The sequence below is a fragment of the Diabrotica virgifera genome, chromosome 4 (assembly GCF_917563875.1).
Source record: "Diabrotica virgifera virgifera chromosome 4, PGI_DIABVI_V3a".
Taxonomy (NCBI): domain Eukaryota; kingdom Metazoa; phylum Arthropoda; class Insecta; order Coleoptera; family Chrysomelidae; genus Diabrotica; species Diabrotica virgifera.
In genome coordinates this window covers 163,815,943-163,836,486 of record NC_065446.1, presented here as the reverse complement: position 1 = coordinate 163,836,486, position 20,544 = coordinate 163,815,943, and the positions used below count along the sequence as shown (strand labels likewise).

At 33.2% G+C, this 20,544-nt stretch overlaps 1 protein-coding gene across 1 annotated transcript in view; it reads right to left on the bottom strand.

Annotated features, from left to right (window-relative positions):
• Positions 1-20,544, bottom strand: part of LOC114335320 (zinc finger protein 260) — a 115,790-nt gene that overhangs the window by 27,150 nt on the left and 68,096 nt on the right. The window contains exon 4 of the mRNA XM_028285541.2: positions 5,738-5,854. Within this exon, the coding sequence (XP_028141342.1) occupies positions 5,738-5,854 (117 nt within the window). The remainder of the gene's footprint in view (positions 1-5,737; positions 5,855-20,544) is intronic.

Below are 20,544 nucleotides of genomic sequence, written 5' to 3'. Positions count from 1 at the left end.
AACCGTTACCCGTAGAAAAATTATATTTTCATATTTGGAAAGACTGAATTTTTATACACATTTAGAAAGAAAAGCAATTGTCGGACAATTAGGGACGAAGTTAGCCCCCCATTTTTTAATTCACATGTTTTTGCAAAATAATTTTGCAGTATTTAGAATTATTTTTTGTCATTTTTTTTTTAATTAAATTAATAGTATAAATCCTTTTCTTTCATAAACTATCCAAAGTATTAGTGTAACTTCATCATTTTCTGACTAATGGCGTTGCAAAAAAAATAAATTTGGGATAAACAAATTAAATACCTTTTTTAAACTATTTTACCAATTGCTTTGAAATTTAGAGTATAATTTAAGCACCATACGTCTCAGCATTCCGTGTAATAAGAACGTTGTAAGTTAATTTTTACATAAGTTATGAATATTTATAAAAACTCAAAATTTATGATTTATTTTGCAATTTTCTAAGCAACCAATAAGGATAGACATATTCAGCGAACGTCATGAAGTTTTTTATACGATTTATGAGTTTCTCACTCTCAAATTTGTTTAAAATACTTACCTTTTTGGTTATAGACCAAAAAAGAGAAAATTTACCGTTTTTTTATCTTAATTCGTTTATAACTATGTATATCATCAAAATCGGCTGCAGGAAACATAAAGGTTATTAATTTAGATGTCCATACTACTCAAAAAAATTGGTTTCGGCCTGGAAGGGGTTGTGTCACCAACAGGATATTTTTTCCCTTATTTCTCTGAACTAAGAACATTGTTTGCGCTAAAGTATAGTTTTAGAAATATTGACTAAAACGTAAAAAACTACTAATTTGCCGACTTCTCTCCCATCTCCCTCCAAACCGGACGCTCAAAATGGTGTAACTTTTTACTGAACAATATATGGATCATATAGAACAATTTGGTGTTGGAGGAAACTTTTACTTTGGATGTTTGGGTTAGGCCTTTTCTGGACCAATTATAGATATACTATCTCCGTAACTTTGGAACCGTTGATTTTTTATTTCAAATTTAATGTAGAACATTTTTGTAAAGAAGGTTGTTCATGCTAAACCGCATAGTTTTAGAAATATTGACGAAAAACGTAAAAAACTACGAATTTACTGATTTTTCCCCCTCTCCCCCCAAACCCGACGCTCAAAATGGTGTGACTTTTTTGAACATTATGTGGACCATATAGAACAATTTTGTATTGGAGGATAACTTTAACTTTGGATGTCTGGGTTTGGGTCTAGATATACCATACTATATTAGTTGATATATCTTTCTCTGTAGTTGATCTCCACCAAAGTTGATCATTTCTATGTATATGTCATTTTTCACAGGACTTCTGTTAATTTTCATTTCTTGTATTTGATTTCTGTCACCACCTCCTCCTCTGTAGGCTGCCTTTCAACTATCTCATCTTCTCCAACCGTCCAGTTGTCTACTGCCTCGTGCTCCATCTCACCATTTAATATTTGTTCAAAATGTTTTTTCCACTCGGTCATTATTTCTACCGGATCGCTAATTCCCGCTAATTATCGTTCAAATTTCCGTCTTTGCCTTTTATATAACTACAGTGGCTTCGGCTACCTTTTCTTGTCTTTTTAACTTCTTGACAGAAAGACCTCATCATCATCATCATCATCATCATCAATGGTGCTACAGCCCTATGAAAGAGCCTCGACCTTCTTAAGTCTATTACACCAGTCAGTCCTATCCATTGCCAACCGTTGCCAGTTTGCTGCGCCTATTTTTCTCCCATGCTCATCTACACCATCCTTCCATCTAAGTTTTTTTCTACCCCTATTTCTACTTCCCATAGGTTGTGACATAAGGATTCTTCTAGGAGGGTGATTATGCTGTGATCTTGCTAGATGTCCTTCCCATCTTAGTTTTCCTATTCTTATAAGAGATACTACGTCTTTACCACCAAATATATGTTTATATCTGTGGTATACCTCGTAGTTGTACCTCCTCCTCCAAATACCATTTTCACAGATGCCACCGAATATTCCTCTCAGGATCCTTCGTTCAAATATAAGCAGAAGGTTTTCATCTGCCTTGGAGATGGTCCATGTCTCCGATCCATATGTCAACATTGGTGGTATAAGGGTTTTGTATATGGTTATTTTTGTTTTTTGGCTTAAGTTTCTGCTTCTCATTATGTCTACTGAGACCAAAATAGCATTTGTTCGCTAGGATTATCCTTGGCTTGATTTCTTCCGTCATGATGTTCTCCTTGGAGATCAGGGAGGCTAAGTATGTGAATTTGTCCACCACTTCAAAGGTAGAGTTATCAACAGTGAATTGGTGACCGATGTTTCTGGCTCTATTGTTGGGTGTTGATGCCATCATCTTAGTTTTCTCCTCGTTTACTTTCAGGCCCATATTTTTTGAGGCATTTGAGAAGGTGGTATACATTTCTTTTAGTTTGCGTGTTGTGCGGGAAACTAGGTCCACGTCATCTGCATATGCCAAAATTTGAGATGATTTATTAAAAATAGACCTCAATTAAAAATATCCAGAAAGACCTCACCTCATAAGGATTCGATGATAAATTCACATTTCGAAAGCCTCAAATCTAAATTAAGATAATTTGTAATACATCAACATTTTACCCATCAGTTATAATTAATTAAGCATACGTTCAAAACAATATACATCGACTTCCATAAAAGTATCCATTTTCAAAAAACAGTTCTAACTTTTTCTTACATATTAAAAAATATGTATGAATTAACGCCACTGTTACCAATCTTGCATTGTATAAGGGAAAATAACATGAAGGCTTTTGAACTTAAGTGGATCAATATATGTACAAATAGTCAAGCGGCTACGGGGGCTCTTAGGAGCCCCAAAGCAGAGTCTAGGGTCCTGTGAGAATGCCAAAAACTCTAAATTCTGGCGGAACATAACAGTGTCACTGATATGGGTGCCAGGTCATCGGGTAATATACCGATATAGATAAACCTCTTATTTGGCCCTGGTAAACACAGTTCTCTGTATCGACAATACATCAAACTTCTTCATAGCAACAGTAAGTTATGGCGAAATTGCCTTACTATGCTGAAGGTTCGCATTTAGGACTCGAAGCTATCGAGACCTCTAATAGTCTTGAAGGATACCTTTTAAAGTCTGTAATACGTCTTCAAAGAAGAAACCTTCAATTGTTGTAATGGACCTCGTTAATCGAGAAAACTAGCATTTGTCTATCCTCCTCGATCTCCCAATTTTTCAATGACCACTCTTTCATTGTAAGAACTTACTACATGAGGTTTACCAAGCACTAAACAATAATCTTTATACTGCCACTGTTTTCTGGGACTATGCCAAAGCTTTTGATTGTGTAAATCACGACATCTTGATTAAAAAACTAAATTTCTATGGAATTCGAGGTATTTCTTTGAATTGGTTCCAATCCTACTTGAATAATAGGAAACAACTAGTTAGAGCAAATGATACTGACTCTAGTCTCAAAAACATTGTATGTGGAGTACCACAAGGTTCAGTATTGGGTCCTCTTCTGTTCCTTATCTTTATAAATGACATCACTAATTTAAAAATCAATGGGAAAATTTTTGTTTTTGCTGATGATACCAGTATCTTTTGGAGCAACTCAACTATTGCATCTCTTCATGAAACTATAACTTCGGATCTACTGACGATAAAGACCTGGTCTGACTCTAATTTACTCTCTTTTAACGTAGATAAAACAGTAGAATTATCCTATAAAGGAGCTCTTCAACCTTTGCCTCTTAATAACAGCCAGATCAGTACCGTTGATTCTGTAAAATTTCTTGGTATTTTTTTAGACAGCAACCTCAAATGGTCCCTTCATATCGATTCGTTAAGTAAGAAACTCGCCTCAGCTTGCTATGCAATAAGATCTGTCTCAAGGGAACTCAATTTAGCATCTTCTAAAACAACATATTTTTCGTTGTTCGAGTCTCATCTTCGATATGGTCTTCCATTTTGGGGTTCTAGTACAGCTAGCTGCTCAATTTGATGCTATTTTTAAATTGCAAAAAAGAGCAATAAGATATCTGTTTGGCCTCAGAAGATCTACACATTGCAGAAATTACTTCAGAGTTCACGAACTTTTAACACTTCCATCTTTATATATTCTAGAAACGGTTTGTTTAATTCGTAAACACCTTCATGTCTTTCCAGCAAGGCCCAATCATCCTTATTCCACCAGAAATTCAATCTTTGATATTAATTTACCGATTCCATCCACCGAGTTAGTAAAGAAATCTATATTATATTCCGCAAAAAAACTTTACAACCATCTCCCATTACAACTTAAATCTGCAACATCTTTCCCAAAGTTCCGTAAAATGACAAAAGCCTATCTATCTAAAAGACCATATTATTCAATAGAAGAATTTCTTACTGAATAACTAAGAAAATTGGGTTTCATACGCAGTAGCTTAAACTTGTCAGTTCCTAATGTTGTATTTTATTTGTTGCAAGTATGTTCAATTTGCAATTTATATAAACTTTGCAATAAATTGTTTTTGTCTTTGCTTTTATACTTTTATACTGTATATTGACGATTTATCTAATTTTAGTAAATTGTAGTTGTTATTAATTTGTTATTGATATTATTTTTCTTTTGACTGCATGTAAGCTTTGTCCATAAAATTGTAAAAATTTTCAGTGACAATAAAGCATATTTCTATTCTATTCTAACTTGATTTTGTTTCCCTCAGACGGGTCTGATAATGGCTTTCTCAATTGCTTTTTCGTATACTCGTTAGCACAGTTCACCCACCGAATCCCTGAGCTAAACGTTGTTTTTATTAAACTGTAGAAGGTGATTCTGACTTCCGATAGGGATAGGACCCTCATCTATGACTTGTTCATTTTGTTGACCTTTAGATTCGAGTCCTAAACTAGTTCAAGGCAACCGTAATCTCGAATGCTTTTCTGATGTTGCTATATGATTTAATCTGCTAGATTCTGACCTGAGTATTCCTAGGATTTTTAACAACAACTCTCTTTTGAATCTTTGTTGCAGGTTTTTTAAGTTTTTTTTTTCAATTTCAGGATATTTTGATTCTTTGAGTTCCAGTTGGCGTTTGCTCACAGTTGGCTCAGAGTATGCTCTACTCGGGACTCTTTTTTGCTCAATCTTTGGGACTGAGACAGAGTCCGCGACTTGAGTCGATTGTATGATCGTTATGTGTTTTTAGTTCCACATAAACTCAGAAGGATCACTCATTTCCTTCTGTCTAGCTGTTCACGTTTGTTCCCACGAGTTCTAAGGCTATAATCCCCTCAGAATTACTGTACTGCACTCTGTACCATGCTCTGTACTGGGCATGATACTGTGACTCCTCGGGATTGTAGTTATTTAACACGTGTTAAAGACGTCATACCATTACTACTGTCAGGTGCGCATGGCGGCTTCAGGCGTCAAATATGCAGATATGCACAACATTCGTATTTGTTTGATTTTGACTGAGACGAGTTGTCTTTTATTGAGTACGTAGATAAAAGTGTTTTGATAACGTCAGTTTATATTCATATTATGTATAAGGCAATTCCAGGGGCATATCGATCAAAACACTACAATGTAAATGCAGTGAAAAATCCAGTCAGCACCAAAATCCACTTAGCACCCAGGTCGCGTTAGGCATATTTCGTTTTTACTATTTCGCAAATTTAGTTATTACCAACAGAACAATAATAAAATGCTAACACAAAACCAGACAACAAATAACACAAAACACCTCACCTGATGTGCCGTATCGTACGGCTCTCCACAACATGGGCACAACTTCAAAGTTAATGGATCATCACTTTCTGCTTCATCGCGTTTTTCGTGGTTCACCGTGATGTGTCGTTTCAACCCCTAAAATATATTTTATTTTTTACTATATTTTCCAACATACCTAATGTACAGTACACATTTAAAAGCCCGCCCACTCGCCTCCAATTAACTCTTTTATGAACCATAAAACTTACATTGAATAAATTTTTGGATACCTCAAATAAGACTGTTTTTTTATGTCTTGGCGACATAATCATTAAAATGGCCGACCGCCGACAGGCTCCATTTTGTAAAATTATTTTAAATAGGATCCTACGCAAGTAATACCTGATTTAAAAGATCTATCAGTTAGCACATTCCTAGAATTTTATACGATTCTGTGGCAAAATTTCAAAATGACGACAAGGTAAAAAAAAGTATGAATTGCTTCTAATAATTTAGTAGTTTTCAGAGCTTTTGTGTAAAAAGTCGTTTGAGTTTTCCATTTTTATATACCAATCAATATGTTTCTAGATTTTTCTGTGAATATTTCACAGATTTTAAAATGGCGACTGTAACAGTGTAAAAAAAGTATCGACCACACCTAATAATTTGGTAGTTTGTGATAGTCGGTAAATGTGATGATTGCTATTCGCGAACTCAAGCGAGAGTGCTGCCGCTTATTTAGAACTAGAGGAATTGGGATGAAAATTTAAACAAATCATCCGTTAACCTAAGCATCAACGTCGATTGAATGCTTGTCGGGTGTGTTCATTTAATGAATGATTTATTTATAATAATTAATTACATCAATAAAAATATTAATTATATCAAAACACGTTATCCCAATTACATCGGCCATTTTCATGCAACTGCACTGCCACCTATAGTCGATTGAGTTCGTGAATATTGGCCAAACAGGACAGTCGCAAAAACAGCGGGTAACATAACACAAAAGTGATTGCTTTACAAAGAAGAAATGACATTCCACTTTCGACAGCTGATACTATTTCGAATTTGAATACGATAACATCAAAATGTTGGCAAACGAAAATAAGTATAAATTCAGGCTTTTACTAGAAAAAATGTATAATATCCATCAAAATACGGGTCTAGGACATTTCGCCGTCGAGCCATTTCGCCGTCGCCATTTCGTTGTTAGCATTCGTACTTATAATTTCGGGATGATCATTACTTGTATATAAGTTTTGAATGGTTTTCGAACGATTATACAGGGTGTCCCGAAAAGAATGGTCATAAATTATACCACACATTCTGGGGTCAAAAATAGTTCGGTTAAACCTAACTTACCTTAGTACAAATGTGCTCATAAAAAAAGTTAGAGCTCTTTGAAGTTACAAAATGAAAATCGATTTTTTTCAATATATCAAAAACCCTCAGAGAGTTTTTATTGAAAACGGACATGTATCATTCTTATGGCAGGACCACCTTAAAACAAAATTATAGTGAAATTTGTCCACCCCGTAAAAAATTTATGGGGATTTTGTTCCCTTAAACCCCCCCAAACTTTTGTGTACGTTCCAATTCATTTATTAGTTGAACACAACGTTTTTAAAACTTTTTTGCCTCTTAGTATTTTTTCGATAAGCCAGTTTTTATCGAGATGCGGCTTCTTTTTTACTATATTTACATAAAAAATTTATGGGGGTTTTTGTTCCTTTAAACCCCCCAAATGTTTGTGTACGTTCCAATTAAACTATTATTGTGGTACCATTAGTTACACACAGTGTCTTTAAAACTTTTTTGCCTCTTACTCTTTTTTTGATAAGTCAACTTTTATCGAGATGTGGCTTCTTTTTCAAAATATACCAAAAAATTTAAGTTATAAATAAATTTTCAGATTATTAACATGTGTCCATAATCATATTTAACCATATACAAATATGTGGTGGATTCGACAAATATTCAAAATATCTCGATAAACACTGGCTTATCAAAAAAGTACTAAGAGGCAAAAAAGTTTTAAAAATATTGTGTTTAACTAATGGTGCCACAATAATAATTTAGTTGGAACGTACCTAAAAGTTTGGGGGGTTTAAGGGAACAAAACCTCCATAAAATTTTTATGGGGTGCACAAATTTCACTATATTTTTTTTTAAGATGTTGCTGCGATAAAAATTTCTCATGTCCATTATCAATAAAAAACCTCTATGAGTTTTCGATATACGAAAAAAAATCGATTTTCATTTTGTAACTTCAAAGGGCTGTAACTCTTTTTGTGTGCACTATTGTATAAAGGTAAGTGAGGTTCAATCAACCTATTTTTGACCCCAGAATCTGTGGTATAATTTATGACCAATCTTTTCGGGACACCCTGTATACTATCACTTTTGCATAATGAAGTTTTTTATTTCTGATACAGTACAAACAATTGAAATTGAAATCCCTTTTCTCAATATTGTTTATTTCCGGGAATCTGATAATATCATATTTATCTATTTAATGATGTATTCTAATTATACTCTTGTTTATTGTTCTTAATTTCCTAGAAATAATAGGTTAAAGAATAATAGGCTAATAAAGAATTTGAAGCCAAATCTGAGCCCTACTGTGATCCATTGCGACTTTGAGCAGGCAGCATTCGCAGCCATGGAAGATTGCTTCCCAGGAGTAAATATCAACGGATGCTTCTTCCACTTAGCACAAAACATGAAGAAGCATGTGGCACAGTTAGGCCATCTTACAGAATACAATAACGACGCCCAATTTGCCTTAAATTGTAAAATGGTGACATCCTTGGCATTCGTTCCAGTTCGTCATAACGTTTTACCTGCTGTCGAAACGTTTTACCTGCTGCGCTTCAACCACTGTTGGATTGGTTCGAAGACAATTACGCAGGACGTATCAACAGGTAACTATAAAGTGTACTTCTTCAGAAATTCCAAAATCTGTATATCATTTTATTAATTATTTATAGACGAGGAGATGGTAGACGCCCTCCATTATTTCCCCAGGAGATGTGGAATCTCTATCAAAGGACGATGAATAGGCAGGATCGAACCAACAATTACGCGGAGGCAGCACACAGAAGGCTTCAAACAGAATTAGGAGTCGACCACCCTACAATGTGGAAATTTATCGACAGCCTCCGTAAGGTGCAGAAGGGTAGGGACGTTCACTATGAACAATTAGTTGTTGGGAATGTGCCACCCTTGAAAAAGAAAAAATATAGGGACGCGGATGAGCGAATTTTAAGATTAGTCCGAAACTTCAATGCCGATGGAGATATTTTAGAATATCTTAGTAGACAAGGCGGAAACGGCGGGTTCGTTGGGAAAAATATTCCCATGAGATATTTTTGCATAATCACATTCGTGAGACATCCCAGAATAAGGTTCAAGAAGTCGCCCACGAGAAAAGTGGGCCAATTTTTTTTTAACAATTTTTTTTAATCAAATTGCAAAAATCAATGTTTTGGCCCGGACTAATTTTTTTAGGTTTTTTGGACCAGTCTGGACAAAAAAGGTCTCTTATAATTTTTCTCTAAAGTTGATCTTTTTCGAGTTATAAGCAAGTTAAAATTTGAAAAACGCGAAAATGGCCATTTTTAAGGCTTAATAACTCGGTCAAAAATTATTATTTTGAAAGTCAGAAAGTGACTAAATCAAAGTTTAAAGTCGCCGTTACATGATCCTGAAGAAATCTGTGTCAAAGCTGTTATTTTTAATTAATAACAATGAGTGGTTGTATCGTATTGACGCTGCTGTAAATGTGAGTGCGAGTAAGATGCACAATGGACCGTGATAGTGTGACGTCAAAACGTCAAAATTTTTCCAAACACGTCGTGTCTAAGGTATACGCTAACGTGTACGCAAATAAAAAAAGTTAGGTAGAATCGGTAGAATTAAACGTCATAACACATATTTTTCTATCAAACAAACACTAAACATATCAAAATAGCGTGTATCAAAATATACAGTCACTGCCCACGCTAAATAGTCACTAGCTTGATGAAGTTTAACTTTTTTATTTGCGTACATTTTAGCGTGTACCTAGACACAACGTGTTTGGAAAACTTTTTTTGACGTTTTGACGTCACGACTATCACGGTCTATTGGACTGCTGGAATAGCTTCTCTCTCGCACTCAGTATTTACAGCCCCGCACACGTGCATGGCGCTTATTATTATTACTTAAAAATAACAGCTTAGTAATAAAATAATGACAAAAATTTCTTCAGGATCTTGTAGGGGGGGCTTCAAACTTTGATTTAGTTATATATTGACTTTCATAATAATAACTTTTAAGGCTATGGGTACATAATTCGCAAATATCTTACGTGTATCCCTACTTTTTCTGTCTTTACACGGCAAATTACGTGTAGTAAAATTCACACTGGTGTGGATATGTAAACATTACTAGAATGTCATTCTACTTGAAAATGTCATAATTAATTTAAAGAGATGGCTTTTGAATGTTCTTGGATAACTGTTATTTTTATAATTGCAAATTATTAATTCAGTTAATAAATGTGATAATTTTTTCACTAACTATGTTTTCAGTGATTGTAATAATTTATTTGTACAACAAAAACTAATAATCAATCGAGAAAAGAGGAAAAGTGTTAAAGTGATTTTTTAATAATATGTTGTTATTTTGGAACGCTTACAATTTTGAACATCTCTAACAACAAAATACTTGGATCACAGGATATATCTGATGTATTCTCTGCTTGGATCTTCCACAAATAATACACAATAAATAACTTTTTATTAAGTTCACGTCTTTTTTTTTTTATTTAATGGCATAGAGATTAGTCATACAGCCAGTTGCAATAAACAAAATACAATCCTAATCCTAATACAAAATTAAACAGAAACAATATAGTAACACAATAAATAATACAATACAATAATAATACAATAAAAACAATAATGGAACTCTGATAAAGTGATAAAATATTTATGACAAAAAAAGAAGATGCAAATCTGAACTTAAATCATAAAAAATCTCATGCCCGCGTACAAATCTTATAGGACCGTGCGTGTATCTGACAAGAAATCTATAATGATATTGTATATTTGTTGTGAGCCTGTAGCCAGCAAAGACTGTATATTGAATGGTGCATGCATATCAAGTTTAATTAAATTTTTATAGAGAGAGTTTGAATGCTGTTGAAACTTAGTACATTCAAAAAAGATATGATCAAGATCACCCTGCTTTCCGCAATGTTTGCAATTATTGTCTTCAATCACATTTATTTTATATAAATGACTTGGATAGCAAGCATGCCCAAAACGTAATCGATTTATAGTTGTTATATATTTACGTGGAGCTTTAAAACTCTTAAACCATGTACTTTGTGGAATCACTGGTTGTAAAGTGGTGTATCTTGTGGGGTTTGTTAAGCAGTAAAGATTCCATTGATCTTTCCATATCGATAGTTGGTTTCTTTTAAAAATAGTAATAACATCTGATACACATAAAGAATATGACAATAAAGTGCCTGATGTTATACTGGATTTGGCTAAGTAGTCTACATACTCATTATCTTTGAGTCCAATATGTGCCTTAACCCAAATAAATTTTATATTGAAGCCAGAGTCTTCTAACTGCTTTAACATATCCTTTATTAAAAATATGTAAGGATTACTAAATGTTTTGGGCAAAAAAGTATTTTTGATATTCTGTAAAACTGATAGACAGTCTGAAAGAATTAACGTTTTTTTAGTATAAGAGTTTTTAATATATTTCAACGCTTCGAGTATGGCCAATGATTCCGCAGAGAAAATTGAAAACTCATTGGGAAGTTTGTACTTGAATTCAAAACCTCCTGAGGGTAAAAAATACGCACAGCCAGACCCTTCTCCTGATTTAGATGCATCTGTGTATATAACTGTTGCATCACTGTAGCAGTTCAAAATAGATTTCAGGATATTGTTGCTGATTATGTTGTTTTCGTTGTATGTGGGTATTATTACATCAGTTTTATGGAAGAGAGCAAAGTAGTCTAAGTTTTTGTCTACTGTGTTTAATTCCTTTGAAAAAATAGGATTGTTCTGTAATGCAGTACATAAAGGCGGAGATGGTTTTTTAATCCAATACTTGTGAGTAAGATCTGATTCGTTAAGATGACATATACTGGAAAATAATTCGAAATTTGTAGTGTGTGCTTTAAGTACCCATTTTTCGCTTAGTAAATTTCTTCTAATCTGTAAAGGAGGCTCAGAAGCTTCAACATGTATTGGTTGTATAGGAGTAGATCTCATAGCACCTAAACAGATTCTCAAGGCAGAGTTTTGGAAAACGTCAATTTTTCTTAAAAGGTTTTTGGAAGCAGAACCGTAGAGGGTAGCACCATAATCTATAATGGATCGTATATAAGCTCTATAAAACAATAAAGATGTTTCAACATCGCAGCCCCACCACACTCTAGTTGTCATTCTAAGGAAATTAATACCTTTGCTACATCTATCCAGCATATATTGTATGTGTGGTTTCCAAGTTAGTTTTTTGTCCAGAATGAGTCCCAGATATTTGACATTATTTTTAAATGTAAAAGATTGATCACTAAGTAATACATCTTGGTTTATAGGAAGATTGTGTCTTGTAAAGACAGATACTGCTGATTTTTTAATTGATAAATTTAAGCCGTTCTCTAAGAACCATGGAAAGAGGGAACTACAAACTGTACTTAGGTTTTGCATACCGTTTTCATATTTCTTGCTTTCCATATAGACACAAAAATCGTCTGCATATTGTATGATTTTGAATGGGATGTTGTTTATTTGCATCTTATGTATGTCAGAGGTATACAGATTAAATAAAATTGGTGATAATACTGAGCCTTGTGGTATACCGTAATAATTATGTCGAGGTCCTATTAGTTTATTATTATGATCTCTGATGTAAATTACCCTATCTGTATAGAAACCGATTATTGTGTTAACGAAAGCAATTGGCATATGAAAAAAATTTACCATTTTATGTTTTAAGGTTAAAGCGTCTAGAGTTCCAAAACCTCTTTTGTAACCAAACTGGTTTACTGGAAGTAAATTCTCTTTTTGTAACCACCAATCTAATCTAAATTTTATAAGCCTTTCTAAAGTTTTAAAAATACAAGACAGTAAGGATATTGGTCTATATGAACTTACGATGTTTGGGTCTTTTCCGGGTTTAAGGATAGGAACAACTAAGATGTCTTTGAAAGAATCGATAACTATATTTTTTTGGATGATATCATTGAAGACATTTAAAAGAAGTTTTTTAGCAACATCTGGTAGGTTGGTTAACATGGGGTATTTTATATGATCGATACCAGGAGAAGTATTTATGCGGTTTTTAAGGGCAAAATCTAATTCAGTTTCAGTAAATGGTTTTAACAGGAAGTGATTATTTGAATGATGACTTTGTGTAGATCGTGTAGGTGAATTTTGAGCAAAAGGAGGACATACTTTATTAAAAAAGTCGTCTAATAGATTATCATTGAAGGGTTTTATACTAATAGATGCTTTTCGATTCATTTTGTTGGCCTGTGACCATATCTCCTTAGAGGAGGTATTTTTGCTTAAATTAGAACACCATTTAATCCAACTAGCTTTGGCTTTTTGTTTCAACTGCTTTTTAGTATGAGCAGTAACTTTCTGACAATTTAGATAATTATCAAGGCTTGGTGAACGTTTATACAATGCTAATGCTTCTTTTCTGTCATTGATTATCAGATCGCATTCTGGGTCCCACCATGGTGGAGGCGATCGATTTTTAGATTTAAAAATTTTGTATTGAGGAATAGATCTAATTGCAGCATCATTAATGCAATCTAATAGAAAACTATAATTTTGATAAGTATTGAAAGAGCTATTGTAGTTGGAAAACATGTTTTCAATTAAGGATGTATACAGGGACCAATTGGCTTTCTTGATATTCCATTTGCTTTTTGGATAAATTATTTCTTGTGAGGTGTTGGTTATTGAAAAATTCATAGATATAGCAAAATGATTCGAGCCTAAGGTGTCAGATAAAACTGACCAAGTAAATTTACTGGCTATATTAGCTGTGCAGAGTGAAATGTCAATCATAGATTTTTGAGTACCATATCTAGGAAGATAAGTAGGTTCTCCATTATTCAAAATTACAAGATCTAGGTCTTCGATACTGCTAACAATTTGGTTACCAACTGGATCATTACGCAGTGAGCCCCATAGTGAGTGATGAGCATTCATATCTCCGCCAATTAAAAAAGGTGATTTGATTTGTGAGAAGATATTTATCCAATCGTTTTTGAATGTACTAATATTTGGAGGTCTATATATAGATAAAAAACTTAATTCTATTGTGTTACATTTAACGATAGCACCGCAAACTAAAATTCCCTCATTAAAATTGTTTCTAATATTTATTTCACGAAATGGTATAGTTGTTTTAATTAAAATTGCAACACCTGCATACCCGTCACATCTATCTTGGCGAATTACATTATAACCTTTAAATGTATAATTTTGATTTGGTTTGAACCAGGTTTCACTTAATAATACAATATCAATATTTTCAGTTATTAAAAAATGAATTAAACTATTTTTATTCGAAACAACGGATCTACCGTTCCATTGCAAAATTTTTAATGATTTAAGTTCTGGGAACATGTTATTTATGAGTGATATCCTCTAAAATCGTTTTTATACCATGGTAAATACTATCTTGACTCATAGTTTTTATATCATCTACAGTTTGAATATTTGTAATCAAATTAAAAATATAATTGGAAATGAGAGTTTCCAATACTCGTTGATCTGATTTGTTTTGACAAATTGGGGGTTTTAAATTAGCAGGAAGGGGTTTGGAGGGCCCAAAATTAAAAGGGAACATGGGTGAATTGTTTTGTGTTTGGTTTGGTGATATTTTTCGTTTTTTAGCTATATTATAGTGGCTTGAGGAGGGTTGGGATTGGGATGTATTATTTGAAATGTTTTGATTTTTATGTGTGGTAGTAGAAGGGGATGATTTTTTTGAAGATGTTGGGAGGGGAGGAAAACTGTCTTCGATATTGTCTAGTGTGGAATATCTATTCTGAATAAACAATCCCGAGAAGGACGATTCACAGTAATTTTTTGCCTCGATAAAGGAAATTTTTTGCTCAATCATCACGTTCTTTATCTTCTTTTGATGTTCGTATTTTGGACACTTCTTGGATATGGAAACATGATCTTTACTATCACAATGTATGCATTGAACATCATTATCTTGACATGTATGATCTTCATTTTTGATTTTTCCACATTTTATGCAATGTGCTTGTGGACTGCGACACTGCTTGGAAATATGTCCAAATCTTAAGCAATTGTAACACTGTGTTACTTTGCCAATGTAGGTTTCAACAGGAAAAAATACACTATTTATTGAAATGTAGCTAGGAAGAATATTTCCTTCGAAGGTGACTATCATTGTCCTTTTGGGTACATAGTTAGTTTTTCCATCGGTGTCAACTTTTCTGTAAGTTCTTTTAAAGGCTATTATGGGGGAGGGAGATTTACTATTATCTAACAAATACTTTTCATCGTATTGAGTATCAATATCTCTTATTAGGCCTCTTATTTCTAGTAAATGGTTAGGGACATATGCTACTAAGTTTTGGTCTTTTAATTTTATATTTTTAACTAAATTATTTGCATCTACGATTGATCTTAACAAAACTTTAATTCTGTTTTTTCCAATGGCTTTTATTTCAATAATATTAGGAATGTTCAATTTTTTATGCAAAATGTCCGCAACAGTAAGTGGATGTAAACGGCCAATATCCTGATTGTTTGATTTTTCTATATATACATAAACATTATCAAAATTGTACTTATCTGATGCAACGTTGAACAATTTTTTCTCTACAACTTTTTGCGGAGGTGGAATTTGTTGTGTCGGCACTTTAATAACATCTCTGGTTTTAGTTGTAATTTTAGCAGTAGAATCATCCAAATTTTCTATTAAACTTGATTCAATAATATCCATTTCACTATTCTCACTAGCACCTGAAAAGTTTTCACCTAATGGTGTCCCTGGGGAAAAAGCTTCCCCCATTGGGGGTCGCTTATAGCACTGTTTATCGCACTCAATCAATATCAGGTTTTAAATCACACCAAGTGTCCTTTTTTCTATTAATTAACTCGCTAAATAGTTAATTTTATTAAGAGCAGATTTTAATGGGCACTGTCAGCTTGACGTTTTTTTGACAATGAAGTTCACGTCTTAAATCAATTATTTATCAAATACACTATATATCAATAATATTTAATCAATTTCTCAAAATATTCCCGATGCAATGTCAAATATTTAAAATTGTCACTGATTGTCAGTGTCTGACTGACAATATATGCTGACAATATTATATTCGGTTGAGTGCGTTGTAAGACAAAGACAGATTTGGAAAATATTACCACGGCATTGTGTTCATTTTTTTCAAATCCTGAAAAAACCAATAAATATTTTTGAAAAATTTAAACGCAGAATGAAAGACTAAATTATTACCGAGGGCCGAAAGTCCCTTAGAATAAATAAAAAGTTTATTTTGAATGAGATATTTGAAATTAAAAATCACACTAAATTTTCTCTTAGTTTTTTCACCCCTGTAACTTATTAAAATAAACATTATAGAAGTTCTCAGGGACTTTCGGCCCTCGCTAATAACGTAATCTTTCATTCTGCGTTTAAATTTTTCAAAAATACTTATTAGTTTTCTCAGGATTTGAAAAAAATGAATCCCCATTTGAATAGCATTGCAGCCGAAAATACGTACCGATCCTCTTAACTGAGTTATTAAGCCTTGAAAATCGCCATTTTTCGTTTTTTTCAATTTTAAATTGCTTATAAGTCGAAAACGATCAACTTTAGAGAAAAATTATAAGAGACCTTTTTTGTCCAGAATGGTCCAAAGAATTAAAGAAACAATTGTTCGGGCCAAAAACATTGATTCTTGCAATTTGATTAAAAAAAATTGTTAAAAAAAATTGGCCGACTTTTCACTTGGGCGACTTCTTGAACCTTATTCTGGGATATCTCACGAATGTGATTATGCAAAAAATCTCATGGGAATATTTTTCCCTTCGAACCCGCCGTTTTGGCCTTGTCTATAGAGGACTTGCCCATAATTATGAAATGTAACTTTTTAAATATTTTTAATACTGTAAAGATTTTATTTTTCAGACGAAAACAATGTATAGTTGAATACGAAAATATAACTTGGTTTTACTAGCAACATCAGCATTTTATTTACACTGACATTTAGTATAAAAAAAAGTTAGTATGTTATCACGTTCTTGCGACATTTAGTATAAAAAAAGTTAGTATGTTATCACGTTCTTGTAAACTTAACCAATGTCGGGATGGCGACGGCGAAACGGCCGACGGCGAAGTGGCTCGACGGCGAAACGTCCCAGTCCGTCAAAATACAACTACTATTAACAACTATAAAACAGAAACAAACCAATTGAGCAATATACACTGTGCGTTAGAGAAAATGGGCGGGCGACAAAATTGGTCATTTTTGATATCTCGAATTTCCTAAACCTGTTGTCAGATTTAAGTGATTTTTTTAAATATGTTTTAGCCTTATTCTTTAACAATAACGCTGTAATAATATTGTTGCTAACCAGGTAAATTTTCATTGTATACCGGGTGGACCAATCAAATTGTGTTTTTTCTCAAAGTTCGCAACACCCTGCGGAATATTCTAGCATTTATAAAATACTGAAATGCAAACCCAACAATAGCTTCATACTCTAAGAACCGAATATAAGTCGATCTGTACCCATCTGCTTGTCGAATGAAACATTTTTTTTTATTAAATTTCATACATAGACAAATATTTCTAGCCTATCAAAATCTTGTCATAGCTATCCTTAAGGGGGGGGGGCGTAAGGGTTGAAATCAATATTTCAAGCACATTTTTTTTAAGTATCGTAGAATTATTTTATTTTTAAACTAAAGAGGCATACTCAGTATAATTCAGAGATTATTCAAGAAAGAATTCAAGAAAAAATATTAAAAAATAAGCCAACGGTGGCAAATTTTTGAAGACACCTCAAAATAGAATGAATTTTGCGGTAAACATCAGAACTCATCATTGGATCATGGTAAACTAAAATTCAAACAGATTTTATTAGCTTATGAGTATTTCGAGGTAACGCTGTTAAGTTTTTTTAGTTTTATCGACTTTTGACATTTTGATATCACTCAGAAGTCAAAACAACGAAAATGAAAATACTTATTATTGTTAAACAAAAAATAAGTATAAAACAAAAAATATCTCGACAGCGATACCTCAAGGAATGTCTAAAGAAAATATATACAAAGTTCCAGGTGGGTCGGTCAAGTAGTGTTTGAGTTACAATGTCTACAACCTTTGAAAGGAGCAGTTTTGAGGAAAAAGCGTTTACGTATTGTCAACTTTTATTTTAAATTTTTTTTGTTGGTCAAATCGTAAAATGATGCACACCGGAATATCTTTTTGAATCGCGGTGTAATTTACAAAAGAAAATGAGAACAGCTGTTGACCGTTGTTCATTACGTTCAAGCGTGCTAACGCGAACCTGCTGCAAAGCGAGTCGAAGATAGGGATATTCAACACTATCTCCATACCTCCCTACCTTCGACTCGCTTTGAAGCAACTTCGCGCCAGTGCGCTTTAGCTTAGTGAGAAACGGTCAACAGCTCTTCTCATTTTCTTGTGTAAATTACCCCTCGATTCAAAAACATATTCCGGTGTGCATAATTTTACGATTTCACAGACAAAAAAAAATTGCATATAAAAGTTGACAATACTTAGGCGATTTTCTCAAAACTGCTTTTTTCAAAGCCTATAGACATTGTAACTCAAAAACTACTTGACCAACCTGGAATTTTGTATATGTATATTTTCTTTGGACATTTTTTGAGGTAACACTGTCAAGATATTTTTTGTTTTATGCTTATTTTTTGTTTAACAATAATAAATACGCCGATTTTCACAAAAAAAATTCGTTGTTTTCACTTTTGAGTGATAGCAAACAGTCAAAATTCGATAAAACTAAAAAACTCAACAGCGTTAGCTCGAGAAACTCATAAGCTAATAAAATCTTTTTGAATTTTTTGTTTACCATGATCCAACGATGAGTTCTGATGTCCACCGCAAAATTCATTGTTTCTTGAGGTGTCTTTTAAAAATTTGCCACCGTTGGCTTTTTTTTCAATATTTTTCCTTGAATTTTTTCTTGAATAATCTATGAATTGTACTGAATATATGCCTATTGAATTTAAAAATAAAATAATTCTACCATACTTTCAAAAAAATGTGCTTGAAATATTGATTTCAACCCCCTACGGCCCCCTTAAGGATAGCTATGACACGATTTTGATAGGCAACCCATGCTAGAAATATTTGTCTACGTATGAAATTTAATAAAAAAAATGTTTCATCCGGCAAGCAGATGGGTACAGATCGACCTATATTCGGATCCCGTACTATCCGGTTTTCTTGACATTCTGTTTTTTGATTCATTCGCTTATGTTGGATAATAAAAAAGTTAGGTACTTTAACAACTAGCCATGTTCTTCACAGTACAGGGTGTTTCTAAATAAGTGCGACAAACGTTAAGGGGTAATTCTGCATGAAAAAATAATTACCGTTTGCTTTATAAACATACGTCCGCAAATGCTTCGTTTCCGAGATACGGGATGTTGATTTTTTTCTTACAAACTGACGATTTATTTACTGCTCTAAAACCGATTGAGGTATGCAAATGAAATTTGGTAGGTTTTAAGATAGTTATTGCACATTTTTTGACATACCATTAAGAATTTTATATTCTCCATTGGCGCGCATACGGGTCATATTAAACCTTACCGTTAATTAACAAAATACGCGCTTTTGCTGTCCGTAAAATCCACATTGGTTTCAAGAACGTTATACACAAGTGCCACAAAAAGTTAATTTTTGATCTGGGATTGTTGAAAATCAGATAGTGGGCCCACTTTTTTTCTCGATGGCATTTTGAATGCAGATGACTTTTTACGTTGTAACGATCCGAATGTACGGTCTACTATTCGCAGTGTGCAAGTACTTGGAAGGGAAACGAGAAACGACCGTGCGCGAGTCGCGGAGAAATATTGCAACTATCTTAAATAATTCATATTGTCAATTGAAATTGTCAAATTGACGTATATTTCATACCTTCTGTCATTGAAGCAGAAAAATTATATATTGCTCCACAATATTGATATGATATGCAATTATTATATAAAGGTAAATTTAATTAATTGTATTTTGATTGCAGTACTGCATTTTAATAACTAATTTTATTTACTACATACAATTGTTCAGGTTTTCATAACATAACCTGAATCTTATTTTTTCTTCTTACTATTTTTTTGGACTGTAGCCTTGACAATTATCCAGTAACCAGGACTAATATAATTGGCCAATATAATTAAAAGTGCGAATAAAAGTACAGAGCGAAGAAATAGGGGTCGCTTTGCCGAACTTGCACGGTCCCAATACTATATTCACTTTGAAAGAAATGTAGTTTGTCAACACATACATGCACAGAACAGCTGAAATTAGATGTTTATACAGTGATGAACGCGCTAATAACCGGCAAAATAACGTAAAAGACGGAAAATATATAAAGTTGTGAGATAAAAAAATAAAACTATCAGAGGTGGGAAATTGAGCAAAAGTAACCTATAAATTTAAGGGCCATTCCATTTCAAATCACTAAATTTTGGAGCAAAAAAAATTTTGGACCTCTGATTTGTCTGAAAATTGGTATATAGCTTCTGCGGGACGTAAAAATAAGATATTTAAGATC